This window comes from Prionailurus viverrinus, chromosome B2, assembly GCF_022837055.1.
Source record: "Prionailurus viverrinus isolate Anna chromosome B2, UM_Priviv_1.0, whole genome shotgun sequence".
NCBI classification, from domain to species: domain Eukaryota; kingdom Metazoa; phylum Chordata; class Mammalia; order Carnivora; family Felidae; genus Prionailurus; species Prionailurus viverrinus.
This window is the reverse complement of record NC_062565.1, coordinates 41,032,859-41,055,976: the sequence shown is the minus strand read 5'-3', so window position 1 is coordinate 41,055,976 and position 23,118 is coordinate 41,032,859. Positions and strand designations below refer to the sequence as shown.

General features: G+C 50.7%; 2 protein-coding genes across 6 annotated transcripts; both read right to left on the bottom strand.

Annotated features, from left to right (window-relative positions):
• Positions 1–635: 635 nt before the first annotated feature.
• CNPY3 (canopy FGF signaling regulator 3) lies at positions 636–10,431 on the bottom strand. Of its 4 annotated transcripts, none has more exons than XM_047858891.1 (7): positions 10,072–10,405; positions 5,192–5,315; positions 4,478–4,535; positions 4,278–4,400; positions 1,989–2,111; positions 1,623–1,740; positions 636–1,284 (listed from the first exon to the last, which is right to left on the bottom strand). In XM_047858891.1, exons 1-7 carry the CDS (start codon positions 10,232–10,234, stop codon positions 1,070–1,072), a joined length of 924 nt encoding a protein of 307 aa, XP_047714847.1. In that variant the 5' UTR covers positions 10,235–10,405; the 3' UTR covers positions 636–1,069. The 4 variants fall into 4 exon arrangements, 3 of the variants coding, with proteins under 3 accessions (XP_047714847.1, XP_047714845.1, XP_047714844.1); XM_047858889.1 differs by lacking the exon at positions 4,478–4,535 and adding an exon at positions 6,921–7,000 and having other exon boundaries at positions 4,278–4,374; positions 10,072–10,196; XM_047858888.1 differs by lacking the exon at positions 4,478–4,535 and having other exon boundaries at positions 4,278–4,374; positions 10,072–10,401.
• A 2,574-nt stretch (positions 10,432–13,005) lies between these two features.
• On the bottom strand, positions 13,006–19,038 carry PTCRA (pre T cell antigen receptor alpha). 2 transcript variants are annotated; one of them, XM_047860019.1, is made up of 5 exons: positions 18,908–19,038; positions 16,066–16,125; positions 15,331–15,651; positions 14,434–14,478; positions 13,006–13,786 (listed from the first exon to the last, which is right to left on the bottom strand). In XM_047860019.1, exons 1-5 carry the CDS (start codon positions 18,963–18,965, stop codon positions 13,434–13,436), a joined length of 837 nt encoding a protein of 278 aa, XP_047715975.1. In that variant the 5' UTR covers positions 18,966–19,038; the 3' UTR covers positions 13,006–13,433. The 2 variants fall into 2 exon arrangements, with proteins under 2 accessions (XP_047715975.1, XP_047715976.1); XM_047860020.1 differs by lacking the exon at positions 16,066–16,125 and having other exon boundaries at positions 18,908–19,023.
• Positions 19,039–23,118: the final 4,080 nt, after the last annotated feature.

Sequence of the window (23,118 nt, the reverse complement as noted above, 5' to 3'; positions counted from 1 at the left end):
TATCGCTACTGAGGGCCTGATCCCTGCCCTCAGGACAGAATGCGGAGGTGCCTGGGCCTCCCACCCCTTCTCCTTAGAGGCCAGCCTTCCTGTTCGTCCCCTGCACCCAGAGAACGTTGTGTAACCAGCTGTTGTTGGGGGGCTGGGGTGTCCTCCCCTCCAGACTCCAGGCACAACAGCTAGGAAGAGCAGAGTGACCAGCTGTGGTCATCAGGGAACAAGGTTCAAGACCAACAAGTAGGGCAGATTAGGTGGGAAGGAGGGGTGGGATCTGGCGGGGTCACCAGTAAACAGTTTACACAACAAAGGGGAAGGCCTTGGGCGAGAGAGGAGAGGCAGCGGGAACCCAGCCAGGTGGCCAGGGCACAAGTGAGGCCCCTCCTGGCCTGGGGAGCTCAGGGAGTCCAAAGGCAGCTGAGGGGCAGGGCCAAAGCCCAGTCCTGAGCCTCACCCCAAAACAACCTGGGCCCTCCTGGCACTTGCCCCCCACAGCTGGCAGGCCCAGCCTCAATAATGGGGGATGGGAGCCGCCTCTCCACCCTTGGCCCCCCTGGGCTGGAAGGGGAGGGGAGGAGAGCAACTGGAACTCCAGGCCCCTCTGAGGAGCTGGAGGGGACTCAAAAATCAGAACAAAAAAGGCCAAAAGGTTTTTACTCTGTGAGCCCTGGGGAGGGCCGGGCAGAGTGCAAGGTGTCCACAGGAGGGGATAAGCAGGGGTGGGGAGGCCTGTAGTCTTGCTTCCCTGCTGGGAAGGAGTGAGGGGAGGTGAAGGCTGGGTGCCCTCTCCACACCTGCCCCTCCGGAGTTCATACTGGAGTCCTTGGCAGGCGTGAAATCGCATGGCCTGCCTGAAGCCTGGGTCAGGACAGCCGCTTGGCAGAGGGAGGAGGTCGGTAGGCTGACCTGAGCAGCTGATCTGAGCTCTTCCCTGGCCCTGTGTCTTTCCCGGCAGGAAGCCGGCACGGCAGGGAGGACTTGGAGAGGGACAGCCATCTGCCTGCCAGAGCTGTGCCCCAGATTCTTCAGCTTCCAGGTCAGGGGTCACGATACAGGGGGCACTGGGTTAGGCTCAAAGCTCATCCGGGGGGCTGTGTGTAAGGGGGGATGCCTTCTGGATGCCCTCATCCTCATCGGGGCTGGGGTCTTCTTCAAGGCCACCTAGCTCCTTCCTCTGTTTGCTGCCGCTGCCCGAGGCCTTGACCTTGCCGCTCTTCTTTTTAGACTTCTTCCCTCCCAGGGCGGCTGTGTCCCCCTTCTTGCCGGACCACTGCTCTGCGAGGCAACCTGGGGTGAGGAGAGACACCCTCAACAGACTGGTTTGGTGGGTGAGGAGCACTGACTGGGCGGCCCCGGAAGCGGCAACTGGAAGTGATGTCAGGTCCCCTCCTCCTGCCTCTCTGGGGCCTCCAGGCCCCTCTGGGGGCATCTGAGTTACCGCCATGTTATTCTGCACCTGGTTTCAGTACCTCTTACTCCACGCTGTCCCATCAAGCTCCTTGAGGGTATGGTGCTTTCTAGGTCTTATCTCTTCTCTGTCCCCTCCCTACCCACCTCCCCTGAGGGGGGGCAAGCAGTAAAGCTGAGGGCCCACCCACCCTGCCCTCTCCCTCCCTCAGACTCACTGGTGTCCTTGCCCTTCAGCACGTGGTTGGCGCAGAGGAACTGAGTCAGGTCTTCCTCCTGGTGGTTCCTGTACCAGTCCTCGATCACCTCCTCAAACTCTTCCACCAACACGTCGCACTATGAATCAGAATACATTGCGTTGGCAAAGCCCCAGCACTGACTCGCTCCCGGGGGAGCTCAGCTGAGCCTCACAACCCACTGCAGGGCAGGCAGGTGGCTGTGATTCTCCTGAGGAAACTGAAGGCAGAGAGGTGAGATGACTTGATCAAAGCCTCCCAGCTCTTGGTGGCCTTCCTCAGCCCCAGACCCAGTCCCCACCCACCCCCGTGGGGCACGGTAGGCTCTGAGGGCCAAAAGGCCCATACCTGCTTCTTAAGGTCAGCCACCTCTGCAGAGGTCTCATTCCACAGCTCATAGGGGATATCCATCACCACCTTGACCCCTTTGTGGACCAGGTTGTGCAGTGTCTCAAAGGTCTCAGACATGCCCTGGAAGAGGCAACCAGGCATGAGAAGTGGAGCTTTCCCCACCTCCCACCCTCCTCTCCGGGTGGTGCTGGAGGCCCAAGGACCCAGCTCTGAGAAGCCAGGACTCTCAAGGCTTCTCACACTGGACCTCACTTTCCTCTCCCCTCTTTCAGGCCTACTCCACAACCCCTACACACCTACACACCTACACACACACAATCACACACAACCTATCCTGCCTCCCCACACCTCCCCCTTTCAAAAGGGGCTGCTGTGTGGGCGCCTGGGTGGCTCAGTAGGTTAAGTATCTGACTCTTGACTTTGACCCAGGTCATGAACTCACAGTTGTGGGATCAAGCCCCGCGTCAGGCTCTGTGCTGAGCATGGAGCCTGCTTAAGAGTCTCTCCCTCTCGCTCTGCCCCTCACTCTCTCTTCCCCTCTCGCTATTAAAATCATCATCATAATAATAACTTAAAGAAACAAACAAAAATCCCCAAAAGGGCTGCTGTTGCCTTCTGGCCCTTTGAATAGATACTCCTTTCCCAGGAATTAAGTGTGCCTTGGCTCTTTCCCCTCACTGTGGCCAGGAACACTCGCGCCCCCACGTCTAGACCCGCTCACTGCTCTAATTCTCCCTAGGGCTTGTGCCTTTCCTGGGTTGGAAGTGGGCACGAGTGAGGCAGGGAGGACCCAGTTCTGTAAAAATATTTCTGCCAGCTACCTAGGTCCTCTCCCTGGAGACTACACCTACACATCATCTACTTCCTCTATCTTTCCAGAGGTAATGCATGCAAATACAAGCAAATATACATACAAATCCATCCTGCCCTCCTCACCCCCATTTTTTACACAAGCAATAGTATATAGCAGACACACTCTTCTGCACCTGGCCTTATTAACAGACTTTGGAGATAATTTTAATTCACGCCACAAAGAGCTACCTCATTCTTTGTTTTGTCCACTGAATGGCCACATCAATTTATTTAACCCCTGGTGAATGGTTAGGTTGTTTCTAATTTTACTGCTACGGAAAAAATAATCTTAAACTTTTTTTTTTTTTAGGTTTATTTACTTAGGGGCACCTGGGTGGCTCAGTCAGTTAAGCGTCCGACTTTGGCTCAGGTCATGATCTCGTGGTTCATGGGTTTGAGCTCCACGTCAGGCTCTGTGCTGACAGCTCGTATACTGAAGCCTGCTTTGGATTCTGTGTCTCCCTCTCCCTCTGCCCCTCCCCCGCTCATGCTCTGTCTCTCTCAAAAATAAATACAAACATTAAAAAAAATTTAAGTGTATTTATTTATTTTGAGAGAGAGAAAGCACAAGTAGGGGAGGGGCAGAGAGAAAGGGAGAGAGAGAATCCCAAGCAGGCTCCACGATGTCAGTGTGGAGCCCAATGCAGGGCTCGAGCTCATGAACTGTGAGATCCTGACCTGAGCCAAAGTCAGATGCTTAACCAACTGAGCCCCCAGGGGCCCCATAAACATTTTTATATTAAGCAAAACATGGTTTTATTACTGAGTAGAATACAAAATTCATACAAATTTAAAAAATTTAAGACTTCTGTTGCTTAAGACTATCTCTCTAGGTTTCCCAGGGGTTTCTCACTAACCGACTTCACTGGAAGGGTAGGTGGGTGGAGAAATGTGGGAGGCAAGTCTCTTACCATGTGCCAGGCGCTGAAGACGTAGAAACAAAGAACTATGGGCCTTGTTGTAAGAAACTCCTTGTTCAGGGACAGAGCCATTCACACATACAGTAAGCACACTGAATGTTACACAGGCACCCTAACAGCGGTCCAGGTGCGTGCCCAGTGGGCCCAGGGGAATGAGGTAATAACCCCACCCCCACCCTGCCATGTCTTCTGACATCTCTAAAGCCCACAGGTCTGTACTCCCTGAGCTCTCACTGAGCAAGTGATCAGGCCTCCACGGGGATTGCCACCCTGCATTTCAGTCTGAGGCTGAGACAGGGCCCTGATGGGCAGGCCCAGGCCATGAAGAATGTGCCACTGAAAAGCCAGGCCACTCAGAAGGGGAGAAATGCACACTGTGGTCGATGAAGAATGGGAAGAGGCCAAGGAGGGAAGCTCTCCAAGCATGATCTCCAAATCACACCCACACCAGCAGACCACTTAGACACCTCCAGGGCTGGCCCCAGTGGGGATGAAGGACAAGCACAAATCCAACCTTGGCAAACCGGTTGCTGCCGGTCCTCTCCTTGTGCAGGCTATAGTCCAGGAGCCTCTTGCAAATGGTCTCAGTGACTTCGATTAACCGTAAGTCCCTGCAGAGACAGCAGCACGAGAGGGGCTGAACTCCTCTCCTAGCCCAAGTGGGTCAGTGGTCCGTCCCTCCAGCCCTGCTACCCCAACACCTGCGCATCTCACCAAAGGGAAGTCAGAGCTGGAAGGAAGATAGGTCATCTGGTCTGGGGGCTCTGAAATGCTGGAACACAGACCAGAGAGACAAAATTGTAACAGCTCTACGGGAAGGCATTTTTTATAAAGCTAAATGATTCAGTATTTAGATGGTTTTATAAAGCAAAATGTATTAAGTTTTGATGTTAAAATATTTCTTTTTTTCTGTTTTAAGATTTATTTTTAACTCATCTCTACACTCAACGTGGGGCTTGAATTTATAAGCCTGAGATCAAGGGTCACACACTCCATTGAATGAGCCAGCCAGGTGCTCCAACACATTTCATTTTGAAAGGACCATCATGGCTGATGAAAGTTTTTTGGGGGGGTTGTTTTTACTTTTAATATTTATTCCTGGCAAAATTAAAGATTGGTAACCCTATATTACCAATTTTTTTTTTTTTTTTAAATTTGCACTGGTCCATGAAATCCAAGAGTCTGGGAATGAGATAAGGCCCAACAGTCTTGCTTTTACAGATGAGAAGTCCAAAGCTCAGTGGAATGAAGGGACTTATGAAGGCCACACAAATAGTTGGGGGCAAAACCAGTGGGCAAACTTAGGTGTTGGTCAGAGCCGCCTCCCTTTGGTGGGTCTGCCTAGCTGGAAGGGAGAAGGGAACTCCAAACCTCTAAAGCCGTTACGAACAAAGCAGGCCAGGCTGGTGGGTACCCTCTTTCACTTACGACTTGGTGTATTTGACTCCGGAAGCCTTCCGATCCAGGATGCCATAGCCTGTGTCGATCACCTCCTTGGTCTTGCCGGTTTCCTCAAAAGCTGATTTCAGCTCCACGGCAACGTATTTACACACTGGGGGAGGGAGACACAGCCCAGCCTACTGAGCGCACGTGAGTCTGATAAAAGCCAGCTCCTAGCAAACCACACCAGCGTGGATGCCTCTCCCTGCCTGGGGTCAACACAGGCACCCTAACAGCGGTCCAGGTGCGTGCCCAGTGGGCCCAGGGGAATGAGGTAATAACCCCACCCCCACCCTGCCATGTCTTCTGACATCTCTAAAGCCCACAGGTCTGTACTCCCTGAGCTCTCACTGAGCAAGTGATCAGGCCTCCTGGGGTCAACACCCCAGGCAGGGAAGGAGTTAGTCCCAGACCACCCCATGGAGGTCACTGGGGGAAACTTGGCTCCAAGATTCACTGCCCCATGTCCAGTCCTGGCTGACTCCATTTCTCCCAGCTCCCTCCTGCCCCCCACTCCCACCACCCTCTGTAATCATTTTACTTTAAAATTTTCAAACATATAAAAAAGCTGGATGAGTATAACGAATAACTATATACATTCCGCTCATTTCAACAGTTAGTGATCTGCTACATTCTCTCCCCAATATGTAACATAAAATAATATGATAATATAGTAATATATCTCAACGATATATACATTGTTTCTGCTAAACCATTAAAAAATTGTTTTTAATGTTTATTTCTTTTTCAGAGACAGAGCACAAGCAGGGGAGGAGCAGAAAGAGATGGAGACCCAGAATCTGAAGCAGGCTCCAGGTTCCTGAGCTGTCAGCACAGAGCCCGATGCAGGGTTCAAATTCACGAACCAGGAGACTATGACCTGAGGTGAAGTCAGATGCTTAACCAACTGAGCCACCAAGTCACCCCTTTGCTAAACCATTAAAAAAAAAATTTTTTCTTTAACGTTTATTTATTATTGAGAGACAGAGAGACAGAGCATGAGCAGGGGAGGGGCAGAGAGAGGAGACACAGAACCCGAAGCAGGCTCCAGGCTCCGAGCTGTCAGCACAGAGCCCGACGCGGGGCTCGAACGCACAAACCTCGAGACCACGACCTGAGCCGAAGTCGGGCGCTCGTTTAGCAGGCGCCCCTGCTAAACCATTTTAAAAGTAAGTTGCAGGGACACCTGGGTGGTTCAGTCAGTTAGGCGTCCGACTTCAGGTCAGGTCATGTTCTCACGTTTCGTGTTTCGAGCCCCACGTCGGGCTCTGTGCTGACAGCTCGGAGCCTGGAGCTTGCTTCCAGTTCTCTCTCTCTGGCCCTCCCCTGCTCACGCTCTCACTCTCTCAAAAATAAAATAAACAGTAAAAAAAAAAAAGATATAAAATAAAATAAAAAGTAAGTTGCAGATATCATGACCTTTCACCCCTAAAAATGTCCTCATGCATCTCTGGAGAATAAGGACATTCTTCTACCCAACCATACAACCATACTGATACTCGGAAAATTAACAATTCTAATACCACCTAACAGTCCACGTTCAAATTTCCCCAATTGTCCCAAATTTCCCTAACTGCCTTGTATGCCTCTTTTATTACTTGATTTCGTACGTTGTTCCACTACCAGCTCTCTGTTCCTACCAAGGTAATTTGCTCCATCCCTTCCAGAGGCCTTATTTCTACTGTTTCTGTACGTTCACCTTCTCGTTTCCTCTTACTTTTCCTCAGTTATTAAGCAACTCCTAGGTGTCAGGCACTGCCGGGGACTCACAGATGAAAACAAGGTTCCAGATCCAGTCTAATGGAGTAGAAAGAAGTGTAAACAGATAATTACTACTGCATAAGGAGTACTACCACTAAAAGCGTGACCTGTCCGAGGCCCTGGGAGAGCACTTAATGCCCTCTAGGGGCTTTTCTGCCCATTCTCCCAGCTTCATTTTATTTATTTATTTTATTTAAAAAAAAAAATTTTTTTTTTTAACGTTTATTTATATTTGAGACAGAGAGAGACAGAGCATGAACGGGGGAGGGGCAGAGAGAGGGGGAGACACAGAATCTGAAACAGGCTCCAGGCTCTGAGCCATCAGCACAGAGCCCAACGTGGGGCTCGAACTCACGGACCATGAGATTATGACCTGAGCCGAAGTCGGACGCTCAACCGACTGAGCCACCCAGGCGCCCCTCCCAGCTTCATTTTAAAAGCCTCCTCCTACTGGGAAGTTCTTCTGGACCAATCCCATCTGCTCCTGATTTTCTCTGGGCCTCTGCAGGATCCAGGACCCATGCTCTCACTGAGGGCCTTTGGCCATTTTGTGTCTCCCCAGTTAGACCATAAGGGTACCCAAAGTGAGCTACCATGTATTGGATTTTTTTCTGTATTCCTCTAGTCAAGGACTGTGTGTGTGTTGGATACTTAATAAATATTGCTGACAGACTGTGTTTGTGGTCGAGCAGCTTCTGATGCCTCTGAATGAATATGATCTATAGGCTAAACACCATCAGAGTGACTGTAACACTGACAGCAGACTTTGGTAGGGGACCAATTCACCACCAAAACAAATACCTCCCCTGAAGGCTTGCTTGGTAAAATTTTATAACGTACACATTAATAGATGGCTTGGAGAATCTGGAACACATGAAAATTCCAAAATATAGGCTGGGATCTCAGAGTCTGCAATGAATCGAGGTGGCTCACCTCCCAGGCTCTCTATCCAGGACACCTGTCCCCCTCCCCTCTCTGTTCTGTACTCTGTGTGAGCTCATCGCTTTTCTGGCTCTTTTGCTCCTTTCTCCCACGCCCTCAACGTTTAGGATTCCAGGCCCTGGGGACCTGGAACCTCCTTTCTCTCTTGTGCCCATCAACCACAACCTTGCTTCCCAACTCTTCCAAATCTTACCTCTTCAAGACCCCCTCTGGGGATCCCACCCAGAATCAGACTTGGAGGAGGCTCATGGCACAGGCCCCAGACTCTCCTGGACACCCACCTACTCTTTTTCCAGGCAGGCTCTCCTTCCTCTGTGCCAAGGCCTATTCCACTGAGGCTACTGAGCCAGGAGGCAGGCTTTGTGGGCCAGACACAATCAGCATTTAACAACAAAGGTGCAACAATGATAAATAAAAGCAAATACACTATTAAGAGGAGCCTAAGAGTTTGCCAAGCCATCCTGTGACTGAAAATCCATTTTTTTCAAGTTTTATGTATTTATTTTGAGTCAGAGAGGGCACCCATGTGCACTCAAGACTGTGCAATGGGGGAGGGGCAGAGAGAGAGAGGGGGAGAGAGAGAATCCAAAGCAGGCTCCACACTGTCAGCACACAGCCCAACGTGGGGGCTCAAACTCACAAACCGTGAGATCATGACCTGAGCCACAATCAAGAGTCAGATGCTTAACAGACTCAGCCACCCAGGTGCCCATGAAAATGCCTTTTAATCTTTATCCATTACCTACAAAATGGGGTTGGACTAGAATGATCTCTTAAAATCTTTGCCAGCTCTCTGCTTCTGAGTCTGTGAATGCCTCCTAATGGAAAGAAATGTGAGCTTCTTAGACTATGAGGATAATCAGAGACACAGTGGAGGCTAAGATTGAAAACAAAGAGAGGAAATGAACTCCGCAAAAGAGTTCTCGAGAAAGAGTGAAAGGAAAGCATTGCAACCCTCTGCCTATTTATAGGGCTGAGGGACAAGGTACAGGCTAGCACCCATACTGGGAGCCCTACTGGTGAAGTCAGGTTGTGTCTGAAGCATCTTATCTTTCATCTCGAAAATGAAAGGATTATGTGTCCCAAACCACCTACCCCACCCCCACTTCCCAGGACTTAGGGAACATCTGGCCTGCTGTACGCTTTGAATTGGGATGAAATGGATTTATAGCCAACTTGCTGAGGGGTTTGGGTTACAGAGATGGGAAGAAAGGAGTGGCTGCGAAGGTCCGGGGAGAAAACAGAGATGGGGGGAGGAAGAATGGCCCTTCATAGTCCCAGATCACTGGCTTGGGTGCTGGTGCTCTTTCTCTCTCTGCAGTTCCACACCTCCACTTCTATACCTTTGGGATTCATTTTCTCCTTATTCCTAAAATCCTCCTCCCTCACCAAATTCCCCCAGGCTCTACTCTTGTCCCAAAGTGGCCCTGTATTCTTCTCCCCTTAGGCCTCAGACCCTTCTCCTTCCTCTACCCACACCCACAGTCCCTGTTTATTCCTATTTATTCCAAAAATATTCACTGGGTGCGTACCAGGCATTGTGTGAATAAATATCTGAGAAAAGGTCCTGTCCTCAAGGAGCTCACAGCTAGTGGGGGAGTCCATCAACTGCACAGATTAGGTTGTGGTGAGGGCCAAAAGGGGAAAGGACTTTCTCAGACTCTTCTTCCCCTAAGAACAGTCATACATACTTTCTCAGTTCCTCAAACTTGTCTGTCCTTTGCTTCTTAGCCTATGGGCCTCTGCATCTGTGGCTTCCTAAGACATTCTCTCTTTTCACTTCTCTTCACCCAGCTAAGTCCTAATTATTGTTTGGGCTTCCTGTACGAAGCCTTTCCTGACTCTCCTCTACACACAGCCTTTCCCCCATCCCTAGGCTAAATTAGATGCTCCTCACTCGGCAAAGCCTGTTATCTATCATGGCATCTACCACCCTGGATTATAACTGCTTCTTTTGTACCGATTTGATCGCTCCAGGTGCACCGAGACCTGATCCCTTGCCCGCCCCTGTGTCCTCAGCATCCAGCACAGAGCCAGGCACACATTAGCTTCAATGAATGAAGAGACTCTAGCTCAGGAGGCAAGGATCTTGCATCCCCCTCACCCCCTTCTCTGCACGCCCCGCCCCTCTGGCAGGATAGTCCTCGCCGGCCCCGCCCCCTCACCTTCGCATTTGCTGGGGAGTCGAACCCAGTCGGTCTCCTCGGCTTGCGCCTGGCTCGGGCCCAGCTCCGGGGCCGGCAGTAGCAGCAGCAGCAACAGTAGCAGGGAGAGAAGCAGAAGACAGCGGGGTCCGGGCCGGGGCGCGGGCTCAGGCAACGGCTCCATTGCCCAGCCGGACCCGACCCCAGCGGACCGGGCTGCGCTTCCTCCGACTGCGCGCGCTGGGCAGCTTCCCGGAGCCGCTTCCGGGACTGCACACGTGCCTCGGCGTAACCAGGGCAACAGGGAGCCCCCGGCCCGCTCCCTCCTCTGGCTGCCTCGGCCCGCCCTCAGAGCCGACGAAGGCCCGCGGACTACGCAGCCAATGGGCTTTCCGGGGCTTGCACCCCAGCGAATGGGAGGGCGATCTTTTTTCGGCCTCGGCCAATGAGGAAACAGATGGTGTCCTCAGTGTCCTATGGCAGCATCTTACCCCACCCACTAACGGTGGCTCTGGAGCGGCTGGAGGACCAGCACGCCGAGAGGGGAAGCTGTGGGCTAGGCCTGAAAGGGACGAGGTTGGGCTCGTCGGTCCTGCAAGAGGTGCAGAAGGCTGTCTTGACGGCCTTCGCCGCCGCCTTCTTACGCGTCACTTCCCTCCTGGGGTTGTAATGCAGCAAACACTTAAGTGAGCACCTGTTTTAAAATTTTATTATTATTATAGTTGTTGTTATTGTTATAATTGCTAATCAGTGGTAGGCTGTGTAGGTGAGACCATGGCGACTCAGTCCCCAGCCTTCAAGCTGCTTTTTTAATGCCCAGTAATCCCAGCTTTGTCCCCCGAGAGCTAGAACAAATTACCTCCTCTCCAAGCCTCTTTCTTTTTCTTTCTTTCTTTCTTTCTTTCTTTCTTTCTTTCTTTCTTTCTTTCTTTCTTCCTTTCTTTTCTTTCTTTCCCTCCCTCCCTCCCTCCCTTCCTTTCTTCCTCTTGCCTCTTGCTTTTTTTCCTTCCTTCCCTCTCCCTTTTTTCTTTTTTCTCTTTTTTCCCCTTCCTTCCTGCCTTCCCTCCCTCCCTCCTTTTCTCTCTTCCTTTTTTTAATTTTTAAAGTAATCCCTACACCCAGCGTGGGGCTCAAACTCACAATCGCAAATTCAAGAGTTGGGTGCTCCATGGACTGAGCCAGCCAGGCACCCTGAGCCTCAGTTTCTATCTTTATGATGACAAAGGATGCTCCTAGCTGCTGTTAAAGACTTGCCTGTAGCTGGCAACCTCAAATAGGTTTGTGGAATTAAAGCTTATTAACAGATTGTAAAAAATTCACACTTTTTTTTTTTATTAGTATGTAACCTTAGTTCTCTTTTCTACCCTATTATTTATTTCTTGGATTCTGAGCTCCTACAAAGCAGGGACTTGGCTAATGAACAATTGTATTTCCCTTCTGCCTCCCCAGCAACGACAGGGTACCCCACATAAGGAGACGCTCAGTGGGTTCCCATCTCCTCATCAAGAGGAGGACTTTCTGGGTCTTTGGGGCTGCTTCAGACTGCCCCTGAGCTCAGTGTCCTGTGGACACACACACATACCAAGGCTGCTTTTCTGGGAAGTTGTCTGCAAATTACACTTTTGTCTGCAAGGCTCTGTTCCCCAGTGCCCTATGTTTCCTTCCTAGATATTGGATATTTATATTATTTAATGAAGTCTTAGGACTGATGCTCAGCCTTTTGACTTGTTATTTCCTGATTTTAGCTTCTTGCTCAAAACAATTGTGCAAGTGACAAGGCACTTTAGATACGAAGGGGCTGTGGTATGTATAATTCTATAGCACACAGGATCAGGACACCCTTTTGCAATGCTGCATCTTCTGTAGGCTTCTTAAGACTTGGGGAGACTCAGAGCCTGGCCAAGTCCAGTGATTTACCTAGGCCCAGGAACCCTCCTGGGAAATAATGTTAAGCCAGCCACAGTAGGCAACTGAGCCTCAGTGAGGAGGGGCGTTGAAGCTAAGGGAAGCTCTGATTCCAAAATGAACAAACGGACGTCTGAAGGACATTTACTGAGGCACAAATCAGTTTGGCAGGAGCTCAGGGCCGGAAACGGCTAGTGGCCGGAGAAAGTCTGAGGTTATGGCCAGACATGCCCTTGCCCCAACCCAGCCTAGTTTAGACTTCTCAGTCTGTGTGTTGGGGAAGGAGCAAGCCATGTAGGGATGGTGGACGGATTTGTCCCCAGAAGTTGTGGGATACCCCTCCTTGAAGAATCCAAAAAGAGGCGGGAGTATCTCCTTACAGGCTGGTGAGAGATGAGCTGTGCAGCAGATAGGGTTTTCATGGAACAGTAGCTGAGAGGGCACAGAGGCTCAGGAAAGATGGAAATGTCACTGACACCATGTGTGTGTGTGGTGGTGGGGGGTGATGTTAGAGCATTTGCTAATACCACCTTGGGGGAAGAAAGACAAAGGTAGCACCACTTGTCCAGCAGACTGTCCTGTGCTGCCTAGGGGACACCTGGATTCACATGAAAGCACCCAGAGATTCCTGCGGGTGATTACTGGAGAGGAACCCCTGGAAAGACTGGATTTCCTGCCAGTGCTGGAGAAACAGAGGCCAGACACTCTACTGTGGGGGCCTCATATACTATCAGTGTAAGAACGCTCTTTAGGAAACAAAAAGACTCTTTAGTGCCTGGCTCAGGGTTGATGCTCAATGAATATTTGTTAAATGAATAATGACCCTTAACTGATTAATAAGGTGTAAGTTTGTAATTAATATCCATGCTCTTGGCATTGTATATGATCCTGTTACCCTGGGATCCTGGCCCTGTTCATTTCTGTCAAGTCTGTACAAAACTTCACATCAGGCCCAGCACCCCACCTTCCTGGCTTCCTGGGCTCCTCATCCTGACCTCTTGCAAAGGCTGGGTCAGGATGGGGAGACAGAGAGGGAGCCTCACCCCATGCCTGCCTGCGGAGAAGGAGACAGAGGTAGGACAGCATCTTCCCCAAACCCTGGCATTACTCTACAGTTCCCAGAGTCTCACCCTCAGGAAGCCCTCTTCCTCAAGGGAGCCCTCCCAGATTTCTGCTTCTTAAAAATCTGCCAAATCCCCTCCTCCCAGGGCAGACGTGAATTAAAATATGTTTCATTTGTTTGTGTCATTTAAGTTCCCCTTTAATTCTTCTCAGTTCTCTGCACCTCAAGGGTCCCTGTACCTGTGGATCCCCGCCCTCAAGCGGCTCCCGGTCTGATGGGAGAGATACAGCCTTCTCCCTCAGAAGGCCCTCAATCCGAGGCGGGAGACAAACCCCAGCGCCGGAAATTTCCATCTGCAATAGGAGGCAGGTCACACACAAAGATTGCAAGGCTTGAGGCAGGAATTCAGGGTGACTCACGAGCACCAGGCCCAGGCTCGGTGGGTAGGGAGCGTCCCCTCCTCCCACACCGGGCTCCTGGACTCCCAGCCGAGAAGGCGGGGCTGCAGCGACAGGGTGAGCCCCGGGCCTGCCGTCCCCCCAGCACTGCGGCGAATCCAGGTGGCTGGAGCTGAAGGCTCTGCTGCGGGCGGAGGCTGCGGGAGACGGCGGGGCTCCAGGGGGGCCCTGGGGGGCGCGGGGAGCCCGGAGTCCCCCAGCGTGGAGGGCAGGGCACGGAGGCGGCTGCAGGTCAGGAGCACGTCAAACAGCAGCAGCTTGAAAAGCAGCAGTCGCAGCGCCCCCAGCCGCAGCGCCTGGCCCCGCGTCCCTGCGGGAGAGAGAAAAGCAGTTAGGGACCTGGAGGCCAGCGTCAGCCCCACCCGCAGGAGGGCGTTCTCTGGGGAAGAGGGGCCTTGTCCTCTGCCCTTGCCCTTCCTCCTCCCCGCCGTTCCCCAAAGCCAGGGCAAGTCCTCCCTGGTGTCTGACCTGAGCTCTAACTGGTAATAATAACGCACACCTTCCCAGCCTTCATTTTATTTTATTCCCCCCAAACCAGGGGGATGTAGGCCAGGCAGAAATTAGCATCTGATGCAGAGGCAAATAACCAGCTCCAAATGCTCTATGTGGTGAGGAAGTAGAACCTGACTCATGACTCTCTCTGCCTGTTGGGTGGTGGGACTGTCTATCACCCAGTCTCCCAAGGCTCTGACGCTGACACCATCCATCTGGGCTGCCCAAGGAGAGCTTTAAGGAGCCTCCCGTTAACTCTCACCTACACCTTCCAACTGGTGTCCAGGGAGTACTCTGGGGTCAGAGGACCCACTCCCATTTACCCACAGGTAGACTCAAGCCCAGGCTTGCCAGTGCCCCAACCCAGCAAGGCAGCCTCTTCAGGGAACACCACCAACGCCCCACCCCGGCAGAGTGGAACCATCAGGCCAGACCCTAACAGAGCCCAAGATCCCCAGTACTCACCCCTGAGAGGCTCCCAGAGGCAGGTTCTGGCTGAGGAAGTCTCTCCTGCCAGTCAAGGAGAAGAGAATGAGTCTTTGGGGATGGGCTCTGCCCTCCACCCAAGCACTATGCTCCCAGCCTGGCACAGGGCAGCCATTCACGGCATGTTGGACAAATGAACCAGCAGTAGGAACCTGGGGCCCATTTGCTACGACTCCTCTCAGGGGCCCAGATCTCTCTCACTCCCCACGGTCGACTGTTCTGTGCCCAGGGGAGGCTGAGGTGCCTCAGCACTTTCAGACAAGAAATGGGTTTTCTTAGCACCTTTCTTTGAAAGGCGGGACCTTTAGTCCACATTCCCGTTTGGAAGGTTACAAAACTGCCATAATCCAAAAAGAGGAAGTAAGTCACCTAGTAAAAATAATAGCTGGCTTTGGACATGTCACTTAGCTTCTCTGTGCCTGTAAGATTGGGAAAATAATATGGCCTAGTTTATGAATGTAAAGTGTTTGTAACAGTGCCTGTTGCAGGGTAAACAATAAGTAGATGAAAACATTTTGTTATTTAATTATTGCTTGGTCCTTATAGGTAGGGTGTCATATATAGGGCGATACAAATATTAACTCTAGGTAATAAGAGGGAGGAGGTATTACCTCTTGGAAGTCATGCATCAGAGCCTGGATATGAAGGAGATATTTGAAGCCTGGATATTTGAAGGAGTTGCAAATCCAGGACTCAGGGCCCTGAGGTCACCCTGCTCTGATCCTACCCATCGTCACCTCATTCAGATGGTTGGCATGTGGACACCCTCCATGCCCCCATGGCCCGGAGCCTGCCCTGTCTCCCACCATATCCTGTTTCCAGGGTTTGTAGGGGAGGGGCAGGGAGCATCCACAGGGGCCCAGACGCCGTCCCTACCTGACAGCTGGAGGGGCCGTGTGCTCTGGCTGTGGTCGCCGGCCCCGGGCCCAGTGTGGCAAACCAAGTTTTCCCAGGCTGCCAGCTCCTCAGAGGGCAGGGAGAGCTGGGCTAAGCTAGTCCAGGTGCCGTCAGCCTCTGGGGAAGGGCCGTAAGTGAAGGCGTCCAGCGAGCTGCCATTGCCAGCTGAGAACCAGATGGGGCTCTCAAGGCCAGGGGGTGCAACATCGAGGACCAGGCAGACCACCAGCGTCTGCTGCTTCCCATCCACCAGCAGCGTGATTGGTGGGGCCAGAGAGGGGAAGGGTGTGCCGCCCACACCTGTAAGAGAGCATGCACCTGTGGGGGGCTTGATCTGTCTGTGCCCTCCCAGGCCAGCACCTCATAATAGACTTCTGTCCTTCCATCTGGGTTTGCTTCCACCATCCATCTATCTTTCCACCCACTCATCCATCCCTCTCTTCTTGCATCTACCCATCGATTCATCCATGTTTTCCCCATCATCTGTCTTTCCTATACCTCTTCTACCGTCCATCTGCAGATCTGTCCATGCATCCGTGCATCCATGTATCCATCCTTCCCTCACCCATCATATCCATCATATCCCTCACCCAATATCTGGCATACTCTGTGCCAGGAACTGGAGATAAAACACTGGTGAAGACATTGTCCCTGCCCTCAAGGAACCTTTCCTATGGGAAAGATAGCAGGTGCATAAACACATTCTTATAATACCTTGTTGTGCCAGCCTCAGGAGAGTGGTTACCGCTGGGGAGGAAGGGAAGGAAATAAGATCTGGAATGAGATCAAAGAGGGCTCCGAATGTATCTGTAACTTTTTGTTTCTTTTATCTGATTCAAATATGGCAAAATTTTAACTATTTGTTAATCTCAGTGGAATATGCAGAGGTGTTTGTTGCCCTATTCTCTCTGTTCTTTTGTGTAGGTCTGTAGTATTAAAAATATTTTTAATGTTTATTTATTTTTGAGAGAGAGAGACAGACAGACAGGCAGCATGAGCAGGGGAAGGGTGGAGAGAGAAGGAGACACAGAATCCTAAGCAGGCTCCAGGCTCTGAGCTGTCAGCACAGAGCCCGATGCGGGGCTCGAACTCACAAACCATGAGATCATGACCTTAAGCTGAAGTTGGACACTTAACTGACTGAGCCCCCCTGGCGCTCCAGTCTGTTGTATTTTTTAGAAAGATTTTATTTTTAAGTAATCTCTACATACAACGTGGGGTGGGACTCAAACTCACAACCCTGAGACCAAGAGTCGCATGCTCTACCAACCCAGCCAGCCAGGTGTCCCTATAATATTTTTTAAAGAGCTTTGTCAGACATAATTTATGTATTATACAATTCACCTATTTCAAGTGTCTGTATTATTTCATAGTTAAAAAATCAAAAATAGGGGTGCCTGGGTGGCTCAGTTGGTTTAAGCGTACAACTCTTGATTTTGGCTCAGGTCATGATCCCAAGGTCATAGGATTGAGCCCCGAGTCGGACTCCACACAGACTATGGAGTCTGCTTAAGATCCTCTCTCTCTCTCTCTCTCTCTCTCTCTCTCTCTCAATCTTCCCCTCTGCCCCTCCCCCACTTGCTCGTGCAAGTTTTTTTTTTCTCTCAAAAAAAAAAAGTCACATGGGTACTGCAAACATCTGTCCTATATTTTCTGGGATAGTCTTGATTTTCTACAATCTTATATTTTTCAGTGAAGGTGACAATATATATAATGACCAAAATGTTATTCTTGAATAGTTGGATATCTTTTCATATAAATAAAATCTCAAACGTTAAAACCCACAAATTTATCCCATGAGTTAAATGCAGCCAAGCTAAAGAAATTCCTCAGGGCACAGGAAAAGACACCAGAGAATCTTGTGGGGAGGTCAGAGTGGGGGGTGCTCAGGGAAGGTTTCTTGAAGGTCAAAGAACTGATCTGGAAGCATGTGGAAGGTAAGTAGCCTACTCAGGATTGGAACTCAGGTCTCTTTGACTCCTGCTCCCATAGACCCGCCCCACTTGGAAGGGTGACTAAGATTTTGCTACATGGCACAGTGGATCAAGCCTGGGACATGGCCTCAGACAGAGTTGGTTTGACTGTTGGCTGGTCCACTTAATTTACTGAGTCTTGAATTCTGCACCAATATAATAAACTTAAAAACACCAGCCCAGTAAAATTGTTGTGAAGAATAAAGGTCATGAATGTCAAACACCTTGGCAGAAAAGTATTAGTATTATTTTATCAATACTAATATTAATAAGGCATGGCAAACAAAAGGAACAAAAAAGCTGAAAGTGAGCTCCTGAGCCTGTCCAGTTGTACAGATAGAGACACTCCCCAGGTTGAGTTTAGCATGTGCCTCCTCCATGAAGCTGCCCGGGATTGCTCCTCCTCAGCCTGGCTGCTTCCTTCCCAGACCTTTTGCCATGGGCTCTCCCTGCTTCACATGGATATGGTTAATCTCCCTAGCAAGAGACAGCTTATGAAAATACTAGAAGCCAGCTTTAGATCAAGAAGATGCGGGGGCGCCTGGGTGGCTTGGTTGGGTAAGTGTCTGACCCTTGATTTCAGCTCAGGTCATAATCTCACGGTTCCTAAGATCGAGCCCAGCATCAGGCTCCTTGCTGATGTTGTGGAGCCTGTTTGGGATTGTCTCTGTCTTCCTCTCTCTGCCCCTCCCCTGCCTGCTAGCGCATGCTCTCTCTCAAAATAAATAAATAAAACTTTTTAAAAAATTTTAAAAAGAAGATGCCCTGACTCAGAGATCAAGGCCTTTCCCCACCACATAACATGTAAACATGCACATACTTCTAGATGGGATTCTATCCCCTAAGTTTGTTTGTTTGTTTGTTTGTTTAGAGAGGAGGGGCAGAGAGAGAGGGAGAGAGAGAATCCCAAGCAGGCTCTGCATTGTCAACATGGAGCCTGACTCGGGTCTCCAGTGCATGAAACGTGAGATCATGATCTGAGCCAAAATCAAGAGTTGGACACTTAACCAAATGAGCCTCCCAGGTGCCCCAGAATTCTCTCCTCTAAACACAAGTCATTTGGCTCCATTCTTGATCTTTGAGGAACTGAGGGTAATACCCTTGGGAAGTCACTGGGGCCTTGGGACCTCTCCTGAGAACTCACAAAGAAGGGGGAGCAGGGATGAACCTGAGGCATTCTGAGTCCTTTTGGAATAGGGTACTGTTGAGGGCAGGAGTCCAGGACAGGAAGGACAGGAGAGGATCTCACAATGCCGCCCATGTCCCAGCCCTGGCTACCCCATCCCCACCCTCCCTGGATGCCCATCCAGCTTGTTCTTATTATCTACCTCCAAGAAGTGACTGCCCTACTACCAACACTGTGGACTCCAGGGAACAGGAGTTGGAGCCCCAGAGTGAGATAGCTGGAAGGTGAATACTGTGGGGAAGGGAGTGGTGGGCTTATGGTGAGACCCTTCCCAGGGACCCCACATAGGTCTGTCCTGCCTCCCCACATCCCACCCACACCCAAGGAGGTCAGGAGCTAGGGAGCGGGCTTGGGCAAACGAAAGGGGCCCAGAGAGGGATGCAGGGAGGGGGCTCACCTATGGGCAGGGCTGGACACCCGAGGGCCAGGAGAAGCAGCAGCCAAGTCCTGGCCATGGCCCACCTGAGAAGAGGCAGGACTCAGCTGCAGACTGTGGGCTGCGGGAGGAGGTGCCCGCAAGACTGCCTCCCAGGCCACAGGCCCAGCTGCACCTCAGCTGCTCCACCACGGAGCCGTTTCCCCAGTGAGGGCCCCTCCCACCGCCACCCTGGCCCCCAAACCCAATCCCCTCTCAGGCGCCAGGGAACTCAAGGTGCCTCTCCCACAGCCTACTCCCTCCCATCTGAAGAGCACCTCACGGTCTGCAAAGTCTTTTCCCACTCACTGGCCCTGCCATCTACAGGATACAGAGCACCAGGCAGTATTCAAGGCCTTGCATTCAACACTTCATTCTGTCCAGCCAACCGCTCTAAGTTCCATTTCACAGGTGAGGCAGCTGAGGCTCAGAGAGGTTGAGTGACCTGCTCAAGGTCACACAGCTGGCAGGTGGCAGAGCCGGGGCTTGGACGGTTTCCTGATGGCTGACCTCACTGTAGCCAAAAAGCCCAATACACTTATTTCAGTGTTGTTACAACATCCCGCCCCCGCCACGTTTAAAAATAGAATTTAGTTTTTAGAACAGTTTCAGATTCACAGTGATATTGAGGGGAAATTTCAGAGGTTTCATGAATATTCCCTGCCTGTTACATCGACTACCTTAAAAAATTTTTTTTTTTTTATGTTTGAGAGAGAGAGAGAGAGAGAGAGTGCAAGTGGGGGAGGTACAGAGAGAGAGGAAGACCCAGAACCCCAAGAAGACTTCAGGGTCCAAGCTGTCAGCACACAGGCCGACGCAGGGCTCAAACTCACAGACCGTGAGATCATGACCTGAGCCATAGTCGGCTGTCCAACCGACTGAGCCACCCAGGCACCACTCATCGAATCTGTTTTAAGAATAAACTCTTGGGGCGCCTGGGTGGCGCAGTCAGTTAAGCGTCCGACTTCAGCCAGGTCACAATCTCGCCGTCCGTGAGTTCGAGCCCTGCGTCAGGCTCTGGGCTGATGGCTCAGAGCCTGGAGCCTATTTCCGATTCTGTGTCTCCCTCTCTCTCTGCCCCTCCCCCGTTCATGCTCTGTCTCTCTCTGTCCCAAAAATAAATAAACGTTGAAAAAAAATTAAAAAAAAAAAAGAATAAACTCTTTAGGGGCACCTGGGTGGCTCAGTCTGTTAAGCGTCCAACTTCTGCTCAGATCATGACCTCAGGGTTCATGGGTTCTGGTCCCATGTCAGTCTCTGTGCTGACAGCTCAGAGCCTGGAGCCTGCTTCAGATTCTGTCTCTGTCTCTCTCTGCCCCTCCCCAACTTGTGCTCTGTCTCTCAGCAATAAATAAACATTAAAAAAGAAGAAGAAACTCTTTTGGGGCACCTGACTGGCCCAGACAGTAGAGCAGTGACTCTTCATCTCCTTGATCTCCCGGCTGTAAATTCAAGCCCAGGTTGGGTGTAGAGATTATTTAAAATGAAATCTTAAAAAACAAAACAAAACAACACAAAAAACCCTCTTCATAAATGCCATTTTCAGTGACTCTACTAAATTTTAGCTATAGCTGTCATTTTGACCCTGAAACTTCACATCTATGTATATATTCTAATGAAATAATGAGTCAGTCATTATAAGACAAAGATTTATGCACAAAAATTTTCTTTGAAGTAGTAGTATATGTAAAAAGCAAGAGAAATTGGAAACAGTGTAATTGTTCAACGCTAGGGGAAGGGCCAAATGAATTAATGTTTGGTGTACCTGTATTAGTGAATATTATGCAACAGCTTTTTTTTTTTTTTAAGTTTTATTTTTTATTTTTGAGGGAGAGCATGCACGCGCAAGAGAGACGGGGGAGAAGGGGCAGAGAGATGGGGGAGGGGCAGAGTGCCAGAGGGAGAGAATCCAAGCAAGGTCCACACAGGAACCCAACTCGAGGCTGGATCTCATGAACTGTGAGATAATGACCTGAGCGGAAGTCAGAGGCTTAACTGGCTGAGCCATCCAGACGCCCCCAACACATCTGTCTTTCCTAATGGGATTTATCTCACGGTTGTTGGTTTTTTTTTTTTTTTTTAATGTTTATTTACGTATTTTGAGAGAGAGAGTGAGAGCACTAGCAGGGGAGGAACAGAGAGAGAGAGAGAGAGAGAATCCCAAGAAGGCTCCCCGCTATCATTGCGATGTGGACATGGGGCTGTATCCCACAAACCATGAGATCATGACCTGAACACAAATCAAGGGTTCCCTGCTCAACCCAACCCACTCAGCCACCCAGGCGCCTTCCTCATCCGTTTTAAGCCTAGGAAGTCCTCGCCCTTCTACAGAACGGATACATTCTCCCTTCTACTGTCTTTTTGTGCGTGTGTAGTTTAATCCCCAATCCCCCATCACCATTTAACTCTATCAGGAATTAATTTCGGTGTATGATAGAAGACATGCATCTAAATTTCATGCCCCCCCCCCCCCAGCGCTAATCGGTTATCCCAGGATATCGATTACTTGCGAGGATATTGATTACTATCCCAGGATATCGATTATCCCTATTACTTGCGAGACATTCTCTATGTTAATATCTTTTATGTTGGAGGGTTTATTTCTTCTTGGTTCTCAGGATTCTTTATTCTGGTTCCAGCCTCACCCCATTTCCGTCGGGATGGTTGCTTTAATAGTCCTGTCTATTGCACCCTCCGACGTCCCGCCCCCTTCCCTCAGGGAGGCCTGGAGGCCAGGGGCGCCAATTGTTCCCAGGCGCAGCCCGCGCCCAGGTGCCCACGGTCTGCGCGGGCTCCCGCTGGGAGGGGGAGGGGGCGAGGGCGGGGAGGAGGCAGGTGTCCCTAACGACTCTCCTGCCTTCCAGCCTGGGGAGGTGCTGGCCCGGGCTCCGTTACCACATTACAGATGGGGAAGGAGCCCTCTGGCCTCTTTAGGGTTTTAAGACCTTCCCAGGAACGGGGATGCAGAAGACCCCTTGTGCCAGCCGCCTACCTTGCCGGCTGGAACCATCTCCTGCTGCTCAGCTACCCTCCCACCGGCCCACTCCCAGCTCCGGGCTACAGGTCTCATCCCCAAAGCACTGCAAGCTTTCCTTGCCCGCTGTCACATAGGTAGCTATCCTCCTTCCAGAAGCGCCAAGAATCTCCCTCTGCGGGCACAGTCTTGCGGGTCCTAAAGACGTCCTTGCCCAGGGCTGTGAGGATGTCCTGACATGCTGGGGTTGGATCTCAGAGCTCCTCTGAGAGAAATCCTTCTCTGAGCTCCTCACTTGGGATTAAACTTGGCCATTTGCTGGCCTGCCTACTAAGAGCCAGGTCCTATTCACAGACCTCTCCTTAAATCCCCACAATCACCCCATCAGGTGTTCTCATCCCTGTTTCCAGCCAGGGAAAGTGCGACTCTGAAAAACGAAGTTCCGAGGATCCCCTAGCAGCAAGTGGTGGAACTGGGATTTCACTCTAGGGATGTGTTCACAGGAGTCTCTCCAGGGCTCTTCATACAAGGTTGTCCGATAGGAGTACCCATCTGAGTGCCTGGCACAGCAGATGATCTCTCCCTCTCTCCCCTTTTTTTCATATATACACATAGAAAACCAAGGGCTCTTCTAAACTGGGATGAGCCACATAGGCTATGAAAAAGAAAATGAAGGAAAAGCAGCAATGCTTATTAGACAAAGACCGCCGCTATTCACCAAGCGGTTACCGATTGTAAATCTGACATATCCGATTAGAAGGCTGCAGAGGGCCAGATCAGGATGTGTGTGTGCTGAAGTAGCAAGTAGAAGTGTCTTCCAGTTAATACTGACAGGGGCACCCATTTCATTGATCAAATAAAAAGTCCTACAGTGATAGGTATAATACAAAATAAAAATCACCTGAAAGTTCAATAACAAGGAAGGAGCTAAATAAACCAGAGTGGCTCTCTAGGATGAAATACTATGCAGGCCTCAGAATATCCTCGGATTGCAAACCACTTCTTGGTGTCTGTTTGATGCCAGGAATTGGGGCTGGGGATGAGACAAAAAGAGCTACTCCCACCAGTCAAGGAAGGAGACGGGCTCATAAACAGACAAGGGACTTGGAGTGTAACAGATGTCACGACTGGTGTGTGCATGTGTGTGTGTGGGTGGGGGGGTCCTGGGAGAGGGAGATCATCCTTTCTGGAGCTGATGTGAGCCTTAGGAAGAATGATT